General features: G+C 45.1%; 1 protein-coding gene and 1 pseudogene across 11 annotated transcripts in view; both read right to left on the bottom strand.

The window, feature by feature from the left end:
- The window catches only part of LOC133380941 (early activation antigen CD69-like), a 40,025-nt gene that overhangs the window by 6,869 nt on the left and 15,866 nt on the right, over positions 1-17,290 (bottom strand). For 6 of the 11 annotated variants that reach the window (XM_061619186.1, XM_061619187.1, XM_061619197.1 and 3 more), the window contains exons 2-4: positions 7,786-7,922; positions 6,406-6,486; positions 3,283-3,476 (exon numbers count right to left, since the gene is read on the bottom strand). In XM_061619186.1, coding sequence (XP_061475170.1) covers positions 3,283-3,476; positions 6,406-6,486; positions 7,786-7,922 — 412 coding nt within the window. Of the gene's footprint in view, positions 1-3,282; positions 3,477-6,405; positions 6,487-7,785; positions 7,923-9,709; positions 9,967-10,347; positions 10,447-12,607; positions 12,771-17,290 lie in introns of those variants that run through there. The other 5 variants (XM_061619191.1, XM_061619193.1, XM_061619192.1 and 2 more) reach the window with 5 other exon arrangements.
- Positions 2,943-3,061, bottom strand: LOC133382594 (5S ribosomal RNA; annotated as a pseudogene).

Raw genomic sequence — 17,290 nt, 5'->3', positions numbered from 1 at the left:
AGAGAAGGGAGGTTAAAGGAGGACAGGAGAGTGGCTGAATGAATAGGGCAAGGATGGGGAACTGCCACCCTAGTCAGAGGCAGTATGTTTGTGAAAACCAGTTGCCAGAAGCCTTGGGAGGGGAGAGTGTTCTTGCACTGAGGTCCTGCTTGCGGGCTTCCCCCAGGCACCTGATTGGCTACTGTGAGAACAGGATGCTGGACTAGATAGGCCACTGGCCTGATCCAGCAGGCTCTTCTCATGTTCTTATGTTCTTAACTTGTGGCCTTCTAGATATGTTAGTCTACAATCCTTATTATCCCTGACCATTCCGGTTGGGGCTGACAACTAGCTATAACTTCTAAATTTATATACCACTTGAATGTAAACAATTCTATGCGGTTTACAAAAAAACATTAAAATTATCAATACAAGTTAAAAAACTAAGTATTTAAAACATATTTAAAACAATTAAAACTAGTAACTCACAAGATTAAAACATCTGGATAGGCTTGCCTAAACAAAAATGTTTTAAGCAGGTGCCAAAAGGAATACAGCAACCGGGCCTGCCTGATATGAGTAGGAGGGGAGTTCCAAAGAGCAGGTGCTGCCACACTAAAACAACCATTTCTTACAAGCACAGAACAAGGAGTATGTGGCATCTGTAACAGTGCCTGTTCTGCATAGCAAAGTCTTGAGGGGGCACATATGGGGTAAGGCTGTCCAACAAGTAAACTAGTCCCAAGCTGTTAAGAGCTTTATGTAGTAACACCTTGAACTTGGCCTGGTAACAAATTGGCAACCAGTGCAGGTCTCTAAGCAGAGGTGTTATATGCTGACAGGTCTCACTCCCATCAGCAATCTGGCTGCAGCATTCTGAACTAATTGCAGTTTCCAGGTCAAATGCAAGGAAAGAAGAATGCAGTGCACAGAATGCACGGCAATTGTCCAGACTTGAGGACACTAATGCCAGAAAGACTGTGGCCAGGCTCTCCCAGTCCAGGAATAGTTGTAGTTGTTTCATGAGGTGCAGGTGATAAAAGGCACTTCTAGCCACTGAGACTACCTGGGCCTCCAGTGACAGAGCTGGATTCAGAAGCACCCCTAGACTGCGTACCTGCTCCTTCAGGGGGAGTACAACCCCATCCAGGACAGGCAATTGACCAGTTTCTCAGACATGGGAACCACTCACCCACAGTGCCAGGATTCAAGCTTAGCTTATTTTCCTTCAGCCATCCCACCACTACGTCCAGGCACCAGTCAAGGGCCCGCGCTGCCTCTCCTGATTCGGATGTTATAGAGAAGTAGAGCTAAGTGCCATCAGCATACTGATGACACCTTGCCCCCAAACTCCTAATGACCCAGTGGCTTCATATAGATAAATATCATTGGGAATAAGATGGTCTCCTCTGGCACCCCCTAGCACAACTACCAGAGGGTCGAAAGACAATCACCCAATGCTACTCTTTGGCCTCAGTCCTGTAGGTAGGACTGCAACCACCATAACATGGTGCCCGCAATTCCCATTCCACAGAGCCGGTCTAAGAGGATACTGTGGCCAATGGTATTGAAAACCAGAGAGAGATTGAGATGCAGGAGCAAGGTCACACTCCCCCTGTCTTGCTTTCTATAGAGGTCATCCATCAGGGCAACCAAGGCTGATGCAGTCCCATGGCCAGTCCTGAACCCAGACTGGAATTGTGGAATTAAAATATATAGGACTCAAACTTTGGTCAAAACCTAGCAGGCACAAAGGGGGTGATGGGTAGAATGACACTGAAATATGCTGCAAAGAACACATTACAAGATATGTCACAGAACGTTCTGAAAAAACCTGCTGTTGTTCAGCCTTCTAACCACAAGTAGAGAAGCATATGTGCGAAGTGCTGTTGTTCTACTACAAGTAGCGAAAAGATGTTTGAGTGATGATAAGGAAACAACTTTCTGTGTGCCTTTGAAAATTTGCTATAAGAATGTGCTGGAAATTGCCTATGGGAGAGAACTTTTGGGCTTGCAGGGAGCCTCTGAATTTCTCTCCAAGCAGCTGCTTGCTATATTTTAAGAAAAGTGCGTCTAACGGATCTGATTCAAACACAATGCGAAACTCTGTTAATGTGATAATTGATGTCATCCAAGAATGCCTGTAGCTGCCCTACCACTACTCTCTCTACCACTTTCCCCAGGAAGGGAGTATTTGCGACTAGTCAATAGTTATTCCAGTCCAAGGGATCCTAGTAGTGGCCACACCACTGCTTCTTTCGAAGCCACAGGGACCACCCCCTCAGGCAATGAAGTGTTAACCACACTCTGGACCCAACCAGTCAGCCCCCCTCTGCTAGATTTAATAACACAGGAGGGACAGGGGCAAGAGGGCATGTGGTCGGACACGTAGCTGCCAGCACCTTGTCCACATCAGCTGACTGCACAAGCTGATAAGCTGAAACTGATCCCACAACACATCACCAACTCCAGTACTGATGGGAGCTGAAGTCCATCAAAATCTGGAGGGTTACATGTTCCTCATGCTTGGTATAGGGAACAGCAGGCAGAAGGCACAGAGATCATGCTGAAGAAGAGGCTCTCCTGGGGCAACACTCTAAATGCATTCGTATGAGGACTGACAATCCACCACTTGCCAAGCAGAACTGTTCACTTACTGAAATTTGCTTGTTACAGACTACAAATGCCAGTAATTTTGTACCAATCCCTACCTCATTCCCCAAGGTGCCCAACAGTAGGTTGTATCTGGTCACCTTACAAGCATTCCAGTATGTCTCCCATATCACAGCTGGCCAAAGAACATCCTAATCTCTCAAGCAGTTTCCTGAAATTCTGTATTTCAGTTGTTGTTGTTATATCATTTCAAGTTGATTACGACTATGGTGACCCTATGATGCTTTTTTGGATATATTCACAGAGTTTTCATGGTAAAAGATATTCAGAGGTGGTTTAGCCTTCCTCTAAGCCTACGGCACCCAGCATTCCCAGCTGCTCTCCCACCCAAGTAATAATCAGGCCTGACCCTGCTTAGCTTCTGAGATCACACAAAATTGGGCGTGTTCAGGGTAGGATGGCCGTAGGCCTGTATTTCAATACCCACACTAAATTCCTTTGAGAAACTGACAAACAAAGTGGTGGCTCAGCAGCCAAGATGGAGAATTTGTACCAAGTTATGACAAGCACATATTACCTTATGGGTTGTCTGTCTGCTTCCATAAGAACAACTCTTCGTTAGCACTGTGCAGGAAATAATTCTATCATGAATTTCGCACACACACAAACACACAGACTTGTTGGTCTCACCTTTTCCAGTTCACTCTCAATCACAGCCAGAGAAGAGCCGTGGGAAAGGCAGAAGTTCTGGCCAGAAGTCCAATTTCTTTCTTCTTCTGAGAAAAAGTAGCATTTCCTTTCATAGCCAATCCAGCCAGCTGCACATGCTGGCCCCAAAGGAAAAGGGACACTCACAGCAGGACATGTCTGGTTAGATTTCCACACTGCAAGAGAGAGAAAGTTCTCCTCTGTACCTGGTTCTAAGGATTTTTTAAAAATTTATAAACCACATTTATAAGGCAAGAGATTCAATCAGCAGTTTAATCTGCTGCTTAGCTGGGCCACCTCAGTAAGGCAGAACCACTCAAACGGCCTACATCAGCCTTGCAAATAAGTCCCCAAATGTCACTCTCCCACAGAAGTTATTACAAGCCCACCTGCCCCCACAAAGACTTAAGTTAGCAAACCCAGGAATTAAACTATAAAAATAAAATGGCATACCTGCCTTACCTAGCATCTGTGGGTTTGTTTTAAGACCCCTTGATTACAATGGACACTTGACCCCCATCCCATTCTGTTCTCCTTTTTGACTCCCCAGAAATATCCAACACGTTTTCCATATTTGGCTGAACTGTGAATGGAAGCAAGGCAGATACAGAACAAGGAAGACCACACAGGAAGTAAAGATTTGGGTGATGGAGAGAGATCGGAATGGCAGCAAAGGCTTATTAAGAAGAAGCAAGTATGGTCAGAAAATGGAAATTCAGAAAGAATGATCTGAGATGGGACATGACATGATAAGGCCTAAAGAAGCAACCACTGAGAGAAAACTATCAGGAAACTATGAATTAAGTGGCTAAGGCTAAAACGCACCTGGTGTGGCTTGGATCACTTCCTATCCCGTTATTTAGAGCACCTTCCAAAATACATTTGATTTTGAGACATGGGAACTCTTTCAGGTCCACTTGACACATTACAACAAAATTCAAGTACATCACGCAGACCCTGTAACATGCAAGACACCAATTTGCCCCCCCATCTTTCCATGTTAGAGTTGCCCTTACAGCAATAGCTAGCCCTCTTTTCTAAAAGCTTCCTCATCTGAGATTCAGCATTTGTAAAATAGTGCTGCCAGCTTGTCCTCAAATTCATACTCCCAGTCCTTTTGAGGATCCACTACATCTTGGCCCTAAGGTGACAAGATCTCCTGTGCTCAGTTACTGAGGCAGAGATCCTTTGGCACCTCCAGGAGGATGCCAATTAGATTTTTCTGTCCTGGCCTAAGTGTTAAGATTACAAAAAATGGTCAAGGATAAAAAAAAAAAACAGAAAAAAGGAAAAAATATCCAAAATGCTGTGAGCAAATTTATTTTTTAAATAAGCCCAATGCATTTCTTCCCCTTTTATAGATTATAAAAATTTCAGATGATCCCTCCTTTTCTTTCTTTTTTTTTTAACATGGTCACAAGTAACTCCTGAATGATAAAACAGGAACACCTGTATTTGGACATTTTGCAATATATAGACCTGGATGTTTTCTGTTTTCATCTTTTAGTTGTTACTTAAGATCTAAGCATTTTTGAAATTAGAGACTCTACAGTTTTAATGTCAAGTATTAACAGACAAAAATTTTCTGCAAGAAACAACTGACATTTAATTTTCTATTCTTTGTTGACATTTATGATTATTTTCATGTAATTAAATGTGGTATATTGGGGGTTTTTAGCCCCTGACCAAGGCCGAACACAGTAGAGGCTGAAATGTGTTGGGCTTGTTTAAGAAATAAACTTATTCATGGCATTTAGGAATTCTTTTCTCCTCCTCTTTTCTAAGTGTTAAAATTGTCAGCTAAATGGCCCAGTTGCTTCAAGGACTCACATGTAGCAATCCAGTGATCCCAGTGCAAAATCACACACACACCCATCCACCTAGCATGAAATGGAGGAGCTCAATTTCAGATTCTGCCAGGCTTCATACTGAGACAAAATGGCAAAAGATACTTAGTTTCTTGGGGCCTCCGTCCCCTGCACCTATAGAAAATAGGCAATGTAACTAAGCAGCTTAAAACAATTGTTTACAGGGTCTGCATGCACTTTTGATACCAGAACAAAACTATCATGCCCTCCCCAAATTATAATTTGATATGGGCACAGGATATCCTGCACAGATAGAACTCCCACATTGAGATAGCAAGCACCCATGGGATGAATTTGCAATCACCTTGGTATTCAGCATAAGCACTACAGAGCTTGCAGTGATTGGATATAATGACCCACCATGTCAGATCCCCACTACCAAAATCCCACACAGACACTCGGAGGACCAAACTACACATTATGGGCAATGCACATAGTCAAGTCCTAATGGCCACGTCTTCCAACAGCAGCAGATTCAGCGAGGGGCAGAATTTGGAGCTGAGAAGCAGCGGGAAGAGGCTGCACACATTTCAGGTGTTTTTCCTTGGACAAAGCACCCATTGGATTTTGTTGTACATATATTTGCATATATAAAATTGTGCAAACTAATGTGTAGTTTGGTCCACCAATGAAGCACAGAAAGGGATCCTGCAACTTAACCAAGGTCAGGCAAAGCTTCAGTGGCATTGTCAGTGAAAGTACCTAGTAGCTTTGCCTCCCAGTCTTGCCTATTGCCTCCATCCACACTCAGGCCAATTCATATTCACCAGGAGTGCCATGGGACATGCTTTCCAGTGGCTTCTTACTGTGCTGCATCAGAAACCATCTGAATCCAGGAGCCACCCATGGCTTCCTGCCCATTTCAATCACTGGCCAGGAAGGAGCGCAATGATCAGGAAGGAAGGAAGGAAGGAAGGAAGGAAGGAAGGAAGCAGCTCTCCCCACGTATAAGGTTCCGATGCTTATCAGAGTGGAGTGGGGAGAAGTAGTGGAGCAGTTGCACAACTTGGGGAAGGGTCGTAGCTCAGTAGCAGGGCATCGGCAGATGGTCCCAGGTTCAATCCCTGGCATCTTTAATTAGGGCTGGGAATATCCCGTATCTGAAATCCTGGAGAGCTGTTGCCAGTCATGGCTAGAGAGACCACTTGGTAGAAAGCAGCTTCCTTCCCAACACTTGCTAAGTGTGAATGTGCCCTTAGAAGCCAAGTACTGGAATCAGAGAGAGGTCATCACTCACCTTGTACAGTAACAATGATGGCAATAAGTGAGAGAACGAAAATAGGCAAGAATATTTTACGGCGATTGTTAGAGTCACTCCCTGAAAGAAAATTAACACACAAAAATGATGTTGTTGACAAGGCCTTGCAGGGAAGCAAGGAGAGTTTCTTACTGGCTTTTGGAAATTTAAGGTTGCAATGCATGAGCCAGCTGCCCAGGTGGTTATTTCAGTGCGAATCTGGCTGAGTGACACCCCCACCCTATGGAACTACAGGGGTGTCCCCTACAGAGCTTCGGCTGGTCTCCCAAGGACCCCTGAGGATACTGATGTCTCCCTCTTGTTTCTCCATAGGCCCATTTTGACTACAATCCTGTTGGCCCTCACCAGCTGGGTCTGCTATTAGAGAGAAGGATCCCTGATTGGCAGTCCAGAACTTGGATACGTTAGATATTCCAAACTGATTAATGCAGGACACAAGCATCTTCTTTATATGATAATGTGTACCTGAGCACTCTGTCTCAAAAACCCCACATGACATAGGAATGTACTTGAATGTCTTCTAGTTTTTTAGTAGAATATCATACATGCTAAGACACAGGGGAGAGATGTATCTCAGTGGTAGAGCATGGAGTGTGCATGCAAAAGGTCCCAGGTTCAATTCCTGGCACCTACAAGTAGAGCTGGAAAAGACTCGTTTCTGACCCTGCAGAACTGCTGCCAGCCAGTGCTGACAATCCTGAGCTAGATGGGAAAAGGACTGACTTGGCTCAAGGCAGCTTATGCATGCGTGTACAACTATCACAAAAAAGGGATGGGTGAATTGTGCAAGCATTCCAGTGGAGGAATGTATCCTCTGCATCGTGCGATGCTCTGCACAGAACAGGAAAGCATTATTATTATTGAAATGTATATCCCACCCTTCCTCTCACAGGAGACCAGAGTGACAAAACAAAAAACTCTTAAAAACATTATTTATGAGCCCAAAACTTGCTTGCGGATGGACTCCACATGCAGGAAGTTCTGCGAAGTAGCACAGAGAAACACCACAATCTTATTCTTCAACATTTTCTTCTCATTCACGCAGACTATGTATTTATAATGAAAAAATGTGGAGGGGGAAGAGAGGAGAGACATACTATGAAAGACAACAGGTTTCTAAACCGGGGGGGGGGGATCTGTGGCCTTCCAGATGTTGGTGGACTACACCATCAATCATTCCCAGCCAGAATGGGAAATTGTCAGGGATGTTGGACGTTGTAGTTCAATATCATCTGGAGAGCAACATGATTCTCATCCATCTACTAAATCCTGGCTGAAGATACAATTGACTCGAGGGCTACATATATATAAGCTAGGCCCTCTGCTTTAAGGAGGTTCTTCACAGAATTTTCAACTTACCTGGCTCTGTTCTGCCACAATTAAGCCTTGATCTCGTCAGGCAGCATTTGTCAGAAGCTTCTGTTTCTTCAGGTGTCTCCAGATTCAGGGTCTCTGTAACAACCTCATCTCTCCTTGACATTTCTCCGCTCTCATCACTGTCCACAGACAATAACCCAAACAGAAAAGATCAATTTCCCTCTCACACCTTCTTCAGGTTAGAAGAAAACAAAACATACTTTCCCCATAGTAACAATGCTTCATGGCATAAGGTAAGATAGATCCACCGTGGTGAAATGGAACCGCTGTGCATAGGGGCAGTATATTATTTATTACATTTATACCCCACCTTTCTTTTCATGATAGAAACCCAAGGCAGCTTACATATGGTTCCCAGGCGTCTCCCATCCAGGCACTGACCAGACCTGACCTTGCTTAGCTTCAGCAGGGTGCTGGCCTCATGTGCCTTCAGACCATAGCCTGGGACAGTATACCTATGAATATCAGGTTCTGAACGGGAACAAGAGAGAATGAGTAGGTCCATCATGTCTGGCTGCTAAGAAATGTCTGAAATATCACTGTTGATCCAGGAATACAATGCTTATATACTTAATCCAGGAATGCAATGGTTATACCCTTAAAAACAAACATCCTGTCTGGGACATAAAATACTTGTGTGCACAGCCTGCCCTCTCAAGCTGAACTGCTTTTTTTAAGTCTGACATTTGATCTGATTGAGATTATGTTTTGTTTTAACATGCTGCCAAACCTTCCTGAGGTGTGGGGGTGCTATTGCTATTGTTTTGCTGTTGTTTATTGTTATGGTTTATAGTGGTTTTGTTTTAACATTGTGTAACCTTAACCACTACACCACACTGGTTCTCATTTTATTTTAAGTCACTTGGGGACCTTCAGGTATCAAGTGACTCATAAATCTAAATAATAATAATAATAAATAATAATAATTAATAACATGACATACACGAGGTGGTTCCTTCTCCTCCCCCCACTTCCTACACTGCAGTTTCAAAGAGGGCCAAGTGGGAAGGCTCATCTTCTAAGGCAGGTGGACCCTGAAAGCAGAAATCAGTCTTGAGGAGCAGCATCTACAAACTGTTAAAGGAGCAACTGAGCACAAGCGATTTAGCTGGCAACAGCATTCAGTCAGTTTCCACCTTTTTGCTCTGACTTTTCCTTCTTGAAAACCACAAGTGACTCCTTCACTAGAAAATAGTTCTTTAACCCTCCACGTTCTTTCATCTCCCTAAGAGCAAGTTGTTGTCTGGGCCAAGAAGATATATTTTCCCTTTATAATCAGGCCTGCCTTACAATCTGATATCATGCACTACAGCACCATAAACTTTGCCACAGCTTGCTAGGCATGACTATTTTCAATCACTTCAGATGTAATTGGCGTCACCAATTATGCCGCCCGACAAGATCAGCCACTCAGGGCCTTCTCTCAGTCCCACCAACTAAAACAGCATTTTCAGTGGCGGCCCCCACTCTCTGGAACTCCCTCCCGTACGATCTTCGGCATGCCCCTTCCCTGAATGTATTCCGCAAAGCCTTGAAGACCTGGCTTTTCAGAGAGGCCTTTGGGACTTCCGGGGAGGGTTAATTTTCAGGACTAACTGCCTATTACTCTGAACTGTTATCATTCCTATTTATAGTTTCCTTGTTATATTGTATTTTATGTGTATTTTATTGTGCTGCATTTACTGCAACTGATTTGTACGTCGCCTAGAGTGGCCATTGGCCAGATAGGCGACACATAAATTAAATTAAATTATTATTATTATTATTATTATTATTATTATTATGTGAGAATATGGATTATTGCCTTTAGTATGACACACCGCAGCCAGAGTGACTTAAAAAGTACACAATCCCATAATAGATATATTGGCACCCAAGGTGGTAGTGTTCAGCTGGAAGTACTTGCCTGTGCTTTGGGCGATCTCAGCCTATCCATGGCTATTCAATCCCACCAACTTTATTATGATTATTATTTAGTACATTTATGTGGAGAGAGAGCCAGAAACGGGCAGACAGCAGAGCCTCGCTAGATCGGAGAGAGCTGGGTGTAAACAAAGCTGTGCCAGAGAGGACGCAGCGGGGAGGAGAGGCAAGCCGAGGCAGCAGCCAATGAAGGAGCTTTAAGAGGAACACCACCACCACGTCAGAGGCAACAAAGACAGCTGGGAAGAGGCAGATTTAAGGTGGGGTGGCTAAAATAGAGGATTGTGAATAGACACCGTACAGTTCTGAACACTGAAGACACCCTGCGGGGAAGGGAAAATACCTATAAAACTTTGAACAGTGATTAAGACTGTACAATTCAGCTTTACAGGAACCCTGTATGAGAAGAGACTCAGAACTCCTTCACAAAGAAGTAAGAGTCTCACCAAGGCACCTCTAAACACTTGTGTAGGGGGAGCTCTGCAGGAATCTTGTTACGCTGCTACATCATTCAGGGGCTACAGACAAGGATAATTTATATCCCACCTCTCCTCCAAGGGCATACATCAATTTGGCATACATAACTATCTCACATTCCCCCATTTTATCTTCACAACAAACCTGTGAGGTAGGTCAGGCTGAGACAGTAAGTGCTAGACCAGTGGCTCCCAAACTGGGGACCATGATCCCCAGGGGGATCGCAAAGTAATCCACAGGGGGCTGCAAACAGTAAAGAAATGAATTATTTTTTATTTTTTTAAAAAAACTCTTCACTCCCTGGGTGCTGTCTGCTCCCCACTGCTGCTGCAGACAACACTTCCCCCTTGCTCCAAACGAGAAAGACTTTTGCTGAAGCGGCAGAGCGTCTTTCAGGTGCACCGAGGGCAGGCATCTGCCTATACAACACGTGGCAGATGCTGAAGGAGGCTGAGGGTGGAGCTTCCAAGAAGAAGAGGGGATTACTATTGACAACTCCGGTCTCCTTCCACTGCCACTGCTGACAATGGCCTTACTCAGAATGAGAGGAGAGGGCTTTTTGGGAAGGGGATCCCAATTTGATTGGACCTTTGCAATAAGAAAAGAAAGCAACACCTCCCTGTGTGCAGGGAGCTTTTTAAGGAAAAGGGATATTTGGAGATGTGATTCTGTGATGCACCATTTTTCCAATTAACAGAGACTAAAATTACAATTAGCAGATCATGAAATTTTTTGAGCTTACAAAGGGGGTCCTGTACTCAAAAATGTTGGGAACCACTGTGCTAGACCAACATAAACTTTACAGCCAAACTAGCTGAGTAAGTTTTATGGCCAAGTGGGGATTGAAGCTGCAAGATACATTTCAAGGAGTATCATACCACTTTGAAGCAGGCATGGCTTCCCCCAAAGCATCCTGGGAACTTTAGTTTGCTAAGGGTGCTGGGAGTTGTCAGGGCACCCCATTCCCCTCACAGAGGTCCAATTCCTGGACTAGTTGAACATTCAGTTCCTCTTCCCAGAGAAGTCTGGGAATTATAGTTCTATGGGAGGAATGGTCTCCTCATCACTCTCAGCACCCTTAACAAACTACAGTTCTATCCCGTCCAGAGCCGAAAGAATGAGGCTGGAGTGTGTGTGCAAGTAAATCTCGTTTTATTAGAGTAATGGATACATCAAAGGCCTTGCGCTTCATAGGAAACCCTACGCTAACTCACTAGAGTCCCTAACTATACTCTAGACATGCTCTGCAGCGTGTGAAGGAAGTTGACTCAACGACCCCCCACTGGGAGCGGCAGTCTTATATAGGAAATGTTTTCGAACGTAATCTCTGACTCCTTCGTAATTCCTGTCTTTGCCCTGTCCGTTTCTCGCAGCAACGGGAACGAGGAGACAGGGGACGCGCATCCAACAGCTCATCTGAAGACACCTGTTCCTGAGCAACGGGCTCGAGGTCAGGGGGCGGTGCCACCCTGGAATCCTCCTGGGAACTGCTTGGGAAAGGAGGAGCTGGCACTGACTCTGAAGCTTCCCCCCACAAGTCCTCTGCATCAACCGGGGGCGGTGCGCTCGGCTCCTCGGAAAGGGCGTTACTCGTGGGAACTGGCTGGAGAGCAGGCTGCCCCCCTCCCGCACGATCCTGCTCAGACACAACAATCCCCAACTCTGCTTCTTCTGGCCGCGGAGGCGCCTGAAACTCATGCCTCCCCCCTTCCTGTCCCTTCTGAGTTGGCTGCAGCGCAACAAGTTCACAGGATTATGTTGGGGGAAGCCATGACTGTTGAAAGTAATACAATAGTGCTTTAAATATGCAGTGCAGATGTGGACCCTGTCAGTCACTGTAACTACTATACCATTCTGGCTCTCGCTTCAAAGAAGTATGCTCCCAAGTAATTGAGCACAGGATGGCACCTTTACAGTTGTTGAAAATGAGAGAGCGCACCTCAGCTTGAAGCCTGGGAGGGGGTTGCATGCCACATGGGAAGGAGAGAGTTCGAGAGAAGCCCTCCTAAATTCCTAGACTGTTCTGTCCACTCTCACCTAAGTTGACCTTTCCTTCCAGGTGTAAATTGATATCCTCAGAGGAAACTAATCTCCCTTCCTGCTCCTTCTCTGATCTCAGTATTCCTTTGTTCTTCTTGCCAGCACAGCTCCCTCAGGAGGAGCACAGATGCAGCAGACATCTCTCCTGCAGCATCTCCTATCTAGTCCAGTCCAGACAGGAGGGCACATTCGTGCAGCCATAGCCCATAAAAATGGGCATCCCTAAAGGATTTAATTGTAGCCAGACACACCCTTTAACCAAAGGACACGTTTTAAAGCCTTAGTTGATCAGTTGCACTCTGACAGGGCTGCACCTTCACTTTGGGTCTGTGCCAAAACCACTTCCTGCCCGTGAGTCACTCACCATCTGAAGGAAAACAAGTTGCTCTGCCAACTGGAGATACACCCGAAACACCATAAAGAGTATCAAAAAGATTTACCGTCACATATGAGCAGCAGGTAGGCACCACGCAGATAAATTTCGTCTTCCTGGAATTGAATGACGTTGCCAGGACATGGGAAAGCTCTATCACTGCCACCTACTGGCTACTAAAAATATTGCTCCTCAGTTATAACATGTCAGAAAACCTTTGTTGTTGTTATGTGCCTTCAAGTCGATTACGACTTATGGCGACCCTATGAATCAGTGACCTCCAAGAACATCCGTCATCATGAACCATACTGTTCAGATCTGTGGCTTCCTTGATGGAATCAATCCATCTCTTGTTTGGCCTTCCTCTTTTTCTACTCCCTTCTGTTTTTCCAAGCATTATTGTCTTTTCCAGTGAATCAGGTTTTCTCATTTTGTGTCCAAAGTATGATAACCTCAGCTTCATCATTTTAGCTTCTAGTGAAAGTTCTGGTTTAATGTGTTCTATGACCCAATTACTGGTTTTTTTCGCAGTCCGTGGTATGCTCAAAGCTCTCCTCCAACACAACATTTCAAACAAGTTGATTTTTCTCTTATCTGTTTTTTTCACTGTCCAACTTTCACATCCATACATAGAGATTGGGAATACAATGGTCTGAATGATCCTGACTTTGGTGTTCAGTGACACATCTTTACATTTGAGGATCTTTTCTAGTTCTATCATAGCTGCCCTCCCCAGTCCTAGCCTTCTTCTGATTTCTTGACTATCATCTCCATTTTGGTTAAGGACTGTGCTGAGATATTGATAATCCTTGACAAGTTCAATGTCCTCATTGTCAACTTTAAAGTTACATAAATCTTCTGTTGTCATTACTTTAGTATTTCTCACGTTCAGCTGTAGTCCTGCTTTTATGCTTTCCTCTTTAACTTTCATCAGCATTCGCTTCAAATCATTACTGGTTTTGGCTAATAGTATGGTATCATCTGCATATCTTAAATTATTGATATTTCTCCCTCCAATTTTCACACCTCCTTCGTCTTGGTCCAATCCCACTTTCCATATGACATGTTCTCAGTGATGTCAGTAGGGTTGGTGTCACCCGGTGCGGTAACTCCTGGTGTCACCCCCATGGACCTCCTCCCGTACCAGACCATACAGAATCCTTAGTAATGTTTTTTCTACTAATGTTACTCGTAAATTGTAATTCCCGTATATCATTGAATGTAATAGCACATGCACACACACACAGAGCCAGCTGTGGGATCGTCACAAAAACCTAGAACATTTTTTCCCTTTCACAAGGACATGCAAAAGATTGAACCCAGGACCTTCTGCATGCAAAGCACATGCTCAGCCTACCACTGAGATATAGGGTAGAAAAGCACTCACTGTTCTGCTGGCCTGGGGATAATTCTGAGGGCCAGTGGGAACCACAGATGTGATGGGAGGCAGGGAGAAGTGAGTGGGCAAAGAGTGCAGGTGCAATGCCGAGGTGCCGTCTCAGAAAAACTGACGCCAGTCCTAGTGGGTAAGCCCCATTCAACAGGGTGGGATTTACTTCTGAGTAAACATGCACAGGATTGCAAGGTGGGGCGGAGCAGCAAATCCCCCCTCCCTCAACCCCAGCTTAGCCCTTCCCTACTTTAAAGTTGACAATGAGGACACTGAACTTGTCAAGGATTATCAATACCTTGGCACAGTCATTAACCAAAATGGAGACAATAGTCAAGAAATTAGGCTAGGACTGGGGAGGGCAGCCACGATGGGGCCCCCCAGCCAGAGATGCTGCGGCCGCCGCCGCCGCCACTGCTAAGCCCCATCGCGGCCGCTCCCACCCAGCGGCGCCCACAGCATGAGGGGTGAAGCGGGCATCCTTTCCGGTGCAGGGAAACCGGCTCCGGGGCTAAGAGGGAGCCGTCCCAGCCTGGCCTGGCCTGGTCTCCACTGCCACCGCCTCTTGGGGTGAAGCGAGTGTCCTTTCCGGAGCAGGAGAACCGGCTCCGGGGCTAAGAAGGAGCTGTCCCAGCCTGGCCTGGCCTCCACTGCCACCGCCTCTTCATGGCTCCTGCTGAGGCTGCCAGGCCGCTCGGACGCCATCTCCTAGCAACCGCACCTGGCCCCACCCGCTCCCGAGACAGCGCCCAAGCGCCCCGGCAGCCTCAGCAAGAGCTGTGAAGAGGTGGTGGTGGCGGAGGCCAGGCCAGGCCTGGCTGGGATGGCTCCTCTTTACCCCGGACTCCCCCTGGAGCTGGAGCGCTGACAAGCTAAGTGGCTGGGTTGGGGAGGAGTCGCTTACTCTGCTTACCGGGACGGAGGAGGGGAGTTCTTGCCGGCTGGGGGGGTGGCTCATGGTGTCACCCCCGTCTCAGGGTGTCACCCGGTGCGGTGTGCACCTGCCGCACCACCCTAGTGATGCCCCTGCATGTTCTGTGTACACGTTAAACAAATAAGGTGATAAAATACACCCCTGTCTCACACCCTTTCCGATGGGGAACCAATCGGTTTCTCCATATTCTGTCCTTACAGTAGCCTCTTGTCCACAGTATAGGTTGCACATCAGGACAATCAGATACTGTGGCACCCCCATTTCTTTTAAAGCATTCCATAGTTTTTTGCAATCTACACAGTGAAAGGTTTTGCTGTAATCTATAAAGCACAGAGTAATTTCCTTCTGAAATTCCTTGGTCCGTTCCATTATCCAACGTATGTTTGCGGTATGATCCCTGGTGCCTCTTCCCTTTCTAAATGCAGCATGGACTTCTGGCATTTCTCGTTCCATATATGGTAAGAGCCTTTGTTGTAGAATCTTGAGCATTACTTTACTTGCATGGGATATTAAGGCAATAGTTCAATAATTACTGCATTCCCTGGGATCCCCTTTCTTTGGAACTGGGATATATATTGAACGCTTCCAGTCTGTGGACCATTGTTTAGTTTTCCATATTTCTTGAAAAAAAATTGTCAATATTTGGACTGATTCAGTCTCAGTAGCTTGTAGCAACTCTGTTGGTATGCGATCTATTCCTGGTGATTTGTTTCTTCCAAGTATTTTAAGAGCAGCTTTTACCTCACATTCTAAAATTTCTGGTTCTTCATCATATGGTTCCTTCGTGAATGAATCTGTCATCCTGGCATCTTTTTTATAGAGTTCTTGGGTGTATTGCTTCCATTTTCCTTTTATTTCATCTCTGTCAGTCAGTGTGTTCCGCTGTTCCACATCGCTGCTGTTTGTTTCAATTTCCCTTTAATTTGTCTAATCTTTTGGAATAGGGCTCTTGTTCTTCCCTTTTTGTTGTCCTCTTCTATTTCCATACAATAACTATTTTAATAGTTTTCTTTGTCCCTACGTACTAGTCGCTGTATTGTTGCATTTAGGGTTCTGGCTGTGTTTCTATCTCCCTTTGCTTTTGCTTTCCTTCTCTCTTTAACCGTTTTAAGGGTTTCTTCAGTCATCCATTGAGGTCTTTCTCTCTTTTTAACTAGAGGCATTCTTCCCTGAAAATGTCTCTGACTTCAGTCCATCGTTCTTCTGATTCTCTGTCAACTAAGTTTAAAGCCTCAAATCTGTTCCTTATTTGATCTTTATAATCTTCTGGGATGTTATTTAAATTGTATTTTGGCATTATGATTGCTTTGTTGGTTTTCTTTAGCTTTACTCTGATTTTTGATACAACCAGTTCATGATCTGTACCAGTCTGCTCCTGGTCTTGTTTTTGCAGAAAGTATGGAACTTCTCCATCTTCTGTTGCCAATTATATAATCAATTTGATTCCTATATTGACCATCTGGTGGTGTCCACGTGTACAGTCGTCTTTTCGGTTGCTCAAAACATGTGTTGGCAAGAAACAAATTATTGGCTTCACAGAATTCAATAAGTCTTTATCCTGCTTCGTTTCTGTCTCCTAGGCCCCATTTCCCCACAATTCCTAGTTCTTCTCTGTTCCCTACTTTTGCATTCCAATCCCCCATGATCATCATCATATCTTGTTTTGGTGTGTGATCAATTTCCTCCTATACTTCTGCATAAAATCTCTAATTCTTCTTCTTCTGCGTTTGATGTTGGAGAATAGAATTGGATGATGGTTATGTTAATAGGTTCGCCGTTTAATCTCATTGACATCACTCGCTCAGACCTTGCGTTGTAGCTCCTAATTGCTTTTGCTACATCACTTCTCACTATTAAAGCAACCCCACTTCTTCATGATTTCTCATTTCCTGCATAAAGTATTTTGTAGTTGCCTGATTGAAAATGTCTCATTCCTGTCCATTTTAATTCACTCACCCCAAGTATTGTAATGTTGATATGTTCCATTTCTTGCTTGACAATTTCTAACTTTCCCTGGTTCATGCTTTTCACATTCCATGTTCCTATTGTGCGTGTCATACAACTCCGGACTCTCCTTTCACATCTGTGTGCATCAGCCTCAGGGCTTCCTTTTGGCCTTGACCCAGCTGCGTCATAAGAACATAAGAAGAGCCTGCTGGATCAGGCCAGTGGCCCATCTAGTCCAGCATCCTGTTCTCAGTGGCCAACCAGGTGCCTGGGGGAAGCCCACAAGCAGGACCCGAGTGCAAGAACACTCTCCCCTCCTGAGGCTTCCAGCAACTGGTTTTCAGAAGCATGCTGCCTCTGACTAGGGTGGCAGAGCACAGCCATCATGGCTAGTAGCCATTCA

The sequence above is a fragment of the Rhineura floridana genome, chromosome 3, assembly GCF_030035675.1.
Source record: "Rhineura floridana isolate rRhiFlo1 chromosome 3, rRhiFlo1.hap2, whole genome shotgun sequence".
NCBI classification, from domain to species: domain Eukaryota; kingdom Metazoa; phylum Chordata; class Lepidosauria; order Squamata; family Rhineuridae; genus Rhineura; species Rhineura floridana.
This window is presented reverse-complemented; position numbering and strand designations above follow the sequence as displayed.